We start from the raw sequence: 5,500 nt of genomic DNA on the forward strand, positions 1-5,500 counted from the left end.
TGTGTGGAGGAGTAAACAATGAAGTAACTTCCTGTTTGTGTGGAGGAATAAACAATGATGTAACTTCCTGTTTGTGTGAAGGAGTAAACAATGATGAAACTTCCTGTTTGTGTGGAGGAGTAATCAATGAAGTAACTTTCTGTTTGTGTGGAGGAGTAAACAATGATGAAACGTCCTGTTTGTGTGGAGTAAACAATGATGTAACTTCCTGTTTGTGTGGAGTAAACAATGATGAAACTTCTTGTTTGTGTGGAGTAAACAATGATGTAACTTCCTGTTTGTGTGGAGGAGTAAACAATGATGTAACTTCCTGTTTGTGTGAAAGAGTAAACGATGATGTAACTTCCTGTTTGTGTGGAGGAGTAAACAATGATGTAACTTCTTGTTTGTGTGGAGTAAACAATGATGTAACTTCCTGTTTGTGTGGAAGAGTAAACGATGATGTAACTTCCTGTTTGTGTGGAGGAGTAAACAATGATGAAACTTCCTGTTTGTGTGGAGGAGTAAACAATGATGTAACTTCTTGTTTGTTTGGAGGAGTAAACAATGATGTAACTTCCTGTTTGTGTGGAAGAGTAAACGATGATGTAACTTCCTGTTTGTGTGGAGGAGTAAACAATGATGAAACTTCCTGTTTGTGTGGAGGAGTAAACAATGATGTAACTTCCTGTTTGTGTGGAGGAGTAAACAATGATGTAACTTCTTGTTTGTGTGGAGTAAACAATGATGTAACTTCCTGTTTGTGTGGAGGAGTAAACGATGATGTAACTCCCTGTTTGTGTGGAGTAAACAATGATGTAACTTCTTGTTTGCGTGGAGGAGTAAACAATGATGTAACTTCCTGTTTGTGTGGAAGAGTAAACGATGATGTAACTTCCTGTTTGTGTGGAGGAGTAAACAATGATGTAACTTCTTGTTTGTGTGGAGGAGTAAACGATGACGTAACTTCCTGTTTGTATTGAGGAGTAAACAATGATGTAACTTCCTGTTTGTGTGGAAGAGTAAACGATGATGTAACTTCCTGTTTGTGTGGAGGAGTAAACGATGACGTAACTTCCTGTTTGTGTGGAGGAGTAAACGATGATGTAACTTCCTGTTTGTGTGGAGGAGTAAACGATGATGTAACTTCCTGTTTGTGTGTAAACAGTTTCTGCCTCCAGGATGTTTTCTTCTGACTTCGTTGTCGTTCTCAAAGTACCTGAACAGTTTGTTCCGAGTCGTGCAGGTGAAGCAGTAACAGGTAAAATAGATTTAATCTTATTTTAACTTTTGTCACTAAACGTATTTAGTATTTATTTCTTGTTGTGTTTTCCAACAGCAGCTTTGGGTTTGATCTTATTGGACCAGATGATAAAATCTCTCTCTGACATCCGTCGGGTTCAGGAACGTCTCAGACTGGACAGCTGCTGCGACACACCTGAAGCTGTCTGAAGGTCACACTCACCTGAGGACTCTGGCAGCTGATTGGAGGCTTTGTTGGTCCCATCAGCTCTGTGGGAAACAGGAAACAGGGTCACGTGACTCGGGCAGAACGGACAGATGATCTGAAACCTTCAGGTCATCACCTGCTGATCGTCTGCAGCTTGTAGTAACGACTGATCCTGAGGAGGAGGTCGGAGACGCCCAGAGGACCTGAGGAGGAGGTGATGGGGCACAGCTGCAGAGAGAGAGCAGAACCAAGTTCAATCTGATTCCTGTGGTGGTCTGAACATCTGGCAGCTTCATGCAGCAGACTCTGGGTCCACCTGAACAAAGACAGAAACGTACCGTGTGGAACGCTGACGGGTTCCTCAGCTGCTGCTCGAACCGCAGCAGAAGAAGAAGAAAGTCTTCCTGCGATAAACAGCTGCCATGTGTCCCTCTGCAGCCACCGTACTGGCAGTTTACACAAACAGAACACGATTTAGTTTTTATCTGAAGGTCAGTTTATATAAGACAACGTGCTGTAACATTTTAATTAACATTGAAAACACACATGAACAGCTCAGACTCCTCGGACTGGTCACTTACCAGCAGGCCCCGCCCACTACCCTGTAAGTGAGATTTACACGCCAAGATTCTTTTTTTTTATATAAAATCAGTTTCACTCTTCTGCACGCACCTTTTCCCTCAGTTTTTCTAAGAGCAGGAGTGTCTCAGAGGACAGATGTGTCTCAGAGGACAGGAGTGTCTCAGAGGACAGATGTGTTGTTGGTCTCAGCAGGAAGTGCAGTGTGTCCTCCAGGATGTGGTCTTTGGTGATCTGTCTGGTGAATTTGTCGTCTCTCAGAGCGTTGAAGGTCAACTCTGTGTCCACCTGAAGACAAGAGGACAGCAGCTTCATGTCTCTGAGCTCATCATCTGGAAAAGAACTAGAACTGTGCCACCAGGAGGCGCCACCTGCTCCGCTATGGTCCTGATCTGGAAAACAGGAAGCCTTTGGTCTTTCAAAATAAAAGCCCAGTGTGCCAGTAATTTGTAGAACTCGACAAAACATGACAGAGGAAGTGTTTGTTCCTTCAGAATAAAAGCCATCAGGGGCCATGGGAACCCTTACCTGGATGACGACAGGTGTGCTGGAGCCGCTGAGGAGCAGAGTGAAGGTGAGCAGCTGGAAACACAACACACACCTGAAACACAGCAGAGATCATGTGACGCACTCACCTGAAGGTTCGAGTAAAAAGAGTCAACAAACAAAGTCAGAGGTCAAAGGTTACCTGCCAGCTGCTTCCTGTTTTTCAGTGGTTGATGCTGCCTGCAGCACCACCCCAATCACATTCTTAATCTGCTCCAAAGCATGATGGGAAGTCTTTGGTCCAAGCTGCTGTAGCAGGAAGTCTCTGATCTAAGAGGAAGAGGAGGAGCCAAAGATCAGAGGAAGGAACAAACAAACAAACATTGGATTGACAGGTGTTTCACCTTATGTTTTCGCCCAAAAGAGTCCTCAGTGGTGGTCACTGTGATGATGTCATGCAGGAAGGAGGTCAGTGGGGTCATAGAGGTCACCAGGACATAAACATTCACCATGGCAACCAAAGCAGGAGGCAGGGCTTGGACAGGAAAGCGACTGTCAGGGAAACAGCAGACTTTTTGTTTATCGTATGGCGTGTGGCGTTCTACAGGCCGACAGGTGAAGAGACTCACCTGTCCCGAGGAAAGTCAGGGTTTTGACTGCTCAATCCACAGGACTGAGGCATCATGGGTAAATCTGACTCTGAAAGGAAAGGTGCTCTTCATTATCTGATCAACGACCATGTAACCGTGGTCTGAATAATCATGATTGTTGCCATGGTAACCAGAGCAAAACTGCTCGAACCTTTAATGAAACCAACAGCATTAAACTTTATTTGCACTTTATTAAAGTCAACGTCAAAGTCTCTTTATTTGTCAACTGTGTACACAGGTTCCCAGTTCCATCCAACAATAGCAAAATATAAATTGTAAAAGAAACAGTAATAAGATCAAAGATATGAACTAAGAAAAACGCTAAACTAAAAATATGCTAAGCACTAGTAGAACAAAAACAATTAAACTCAATTAAATAAATAAATTTAATGTTTCATTAGAAAAATAAACAACTTTGTTTTCTGAAGATGTTAACATCCTGGACAGAGAGGAACGATGGTTTGAGAGAGGAGTAAAGGAGGCCATCTTTGTGAAAAGAAACCGTCCATCATTAAACAGGGGTGGAGCCTCCAGGTTCAACTGTCCCCCTCTTACAATGCTGTGATTGCTAGTATCACTCAGCCCTCTGTGAACAGTAAACAGCCATCAGGTGCTAATGATCCATTGTTAGGCTGATGGTCCTTCTTGAGCATGTGATCAGCTGGTTCTGGTTGTCAGCAGCAAACTGGTTGATCCACTCTGAGAAGGTGCTATTTAAGAGACTGAGCTGAAAACAGCGCCTCAGACTGAGGAAGTCCTCAGGATGAGAGACGAAACATTTCTATATTTTTTTTGTTGATTTGCTTTGTTTTGTTTTTTTGAATGTCCAGAGGACCAGATTTAACTTTTTTAGATAAACTTTGTTTTCTGTTCACCTGGAAATAAGCTCCGCCTCCTGAGATTTACATAGAAAAGACTCACCTGTCAGGTGAGAGTGAGTGTAGAAGTGACAAACACCTCCACCTGCATCTGAAAAGGCCTTCATCAGTCCGGGCACAAAGTTCACCTGCAGACGTGCACAAACTGGTAAACTGTGATGTCATCAAACCTATCAGGTGACTCCAGGAAACTTAGAACAGGTGAGTCTCACCATCTGATGTTGCTGCAGGTGAGAGAAGTTGATCCTCCTAAGACAGCTCTGCTCTGAGCTACTGAGACACAGCAGGAGGCTCCATCCACCGACACCTGTTACCATGGAGACAAGAAGAGATGGCAAACACCCAAAAACAGAGACGGGGGGAGGAGTCAAACACCTGTAACCATGGAGACATGGGGGAGGAGTCAAACACCTGTAATTAATCATGAAGGCAATAATCTTGGTTTTTACTTTTATCATTTATATTTTATTTGAGATTATTTTTATTTCATCTTATTTTTAATCAAACAAACGTGGTGGAAACAGATTGTTTAAAGTTTTTGTTTGTTTGTGGAACAAGAGGGTTCTGCTGGTTTCCTTTAGTTTCAATGAACTGGTGCTGACAGAAGCTGAATCTGGACGAGGACAACCTGGAAGTGGTTCTGGAGTTCACAGAACGGTTCTGCAGACAGAACAAACCAAAACTAAAGGTTGTATTTTCAGCAGAGTCACCAGGATCAGGTCTGATCCAGTTTCAGTGGGTCCCATGTTGAGCCAGACTTTGGGTTCTGAAACTCCAGGAATCTGATTGTTTCCAGCTGCTGGACAGGAAGTCTCCACCCAGGTCACATGACAGGAAGTCCTGTGTGTGTGTTTACCCTGCGGGGTCCTCAGAAACCTGCTGGTCTCTGCGTATCGGGACATGTGGATCTCGTAGTCCATCTGCTGCAGGACCAGTTGGTGCAGTCGGACCTCAGTGTCAGAGAGCCGGTGCTGACCCGTGAGAACCACAGCTTGGCTGACCCGTGGGGATCTCTGAGCCGAGATCTGGACCTGAGGAAAAAACAGGAGCAGTTCAGATCAGAACCAAACTCATGGGATTGTTTTTGTTCTGAAGAATCTGAAGTTCTGCAGAGAACTGAACCGAATCCGAACCGGTTTTGATCTAAGAGTCGAATTTCATCAGAACAAGAACAACCAGAGAATCACTTCTGTAGGACCTGCTGCCCAAGATCCTCAGGAGCCAGTTTCTCTGGAAGACCTTTAGAAGGTCTGGAGAACTGAGGTCCAGAACCACTTTAAAAAGAAAGGGAAAAGAGCCACCCCAGAACTGGATCAGGACTTTCAGGAAGAACTGGAATAACTGACCGGAACAACGCGAGTCACCTGACCAGAACAACACAGGTCACCTGATCCAAACAACACGGGTCAGCTGACCAGAACAACACGAGTCACCTGATCCAAACAACATGGGTCAGCTGACCAGAACAACACGGGTCA

General features: G+C 44.2%; 1 protein-coding gene across 1 annotated transcript in view; it reads right to left on the bottom strand.

The window, feature by feature from the left end:
- The window catches only part of cped1 (cadherin-like and PC-esterase domain containing 1), a 13,963-nt gene that overhangs the window by 4,400 nt on the left and 4,063 nt on the right, over window positions 1–5,500 (bottom strand). Inside the window, exons 2-13 of the mRNA XM_037696108.1 lie at window positions 4,879–5,047; window positions 4,235–4,329; window positions 4,066–4,150; window positions 3,124–3,193; window positions 2,899–3,046; window positions 2,697–2,824; window positions 2,537–2,609; window positions 2,380–2,400; window positions 2,102–2,296; window positions 1,768–1,875; window positions 1,566–1,657; window positions 1,445–1,491 (exon numbers count right to left, since the gene is read on the bottom strand). Coding sequence (XP_037552036.1) covers window positions 1,445–1,491; window positions 1,566–1,657; window positions 1,768–1,875; window positions 2,102–2,296; window positions 2,380–2,400; window positions 2,537–2,609; window positions 2,697–2,824; window positions 2,899–3,046; window positions 3,124–3,193; window positions 4,066–4,150; window positions 4,235–4,329; window positions 4,879–5,047 — 1,231 coding nt within the window. The remainder of the gene's footprint in view (window positions 1–1,444; window positions 1,492–1,565; window positions 1,658–1,767; window positions 1,876–2,101; window positions 2,297–2,379; window positions 2,401–2,536; window positions 2,610–2,696; window positions 2,825–2,898; window positions 3,047–3,123; window positions 3,194–4,065; window positions 4,151–4,234; window positions 4,330–4,878; window positions 5,048–5,500) is intronic.

Source organism: Nematolebias whitei, chromosome 22, assembly GCF_014905685.2.
Source record: "Nematolebias whitei isolate Nwh7 chromosome 22, NemWhi1, whole genome shotgun sequence".
Lineage (NCBI taxonomy): Eukaryota > Metazoa > Chordata > Actinopteri > Cyprinodontiformes > Rivulidae > Nematolebias > Nematolebias whitei.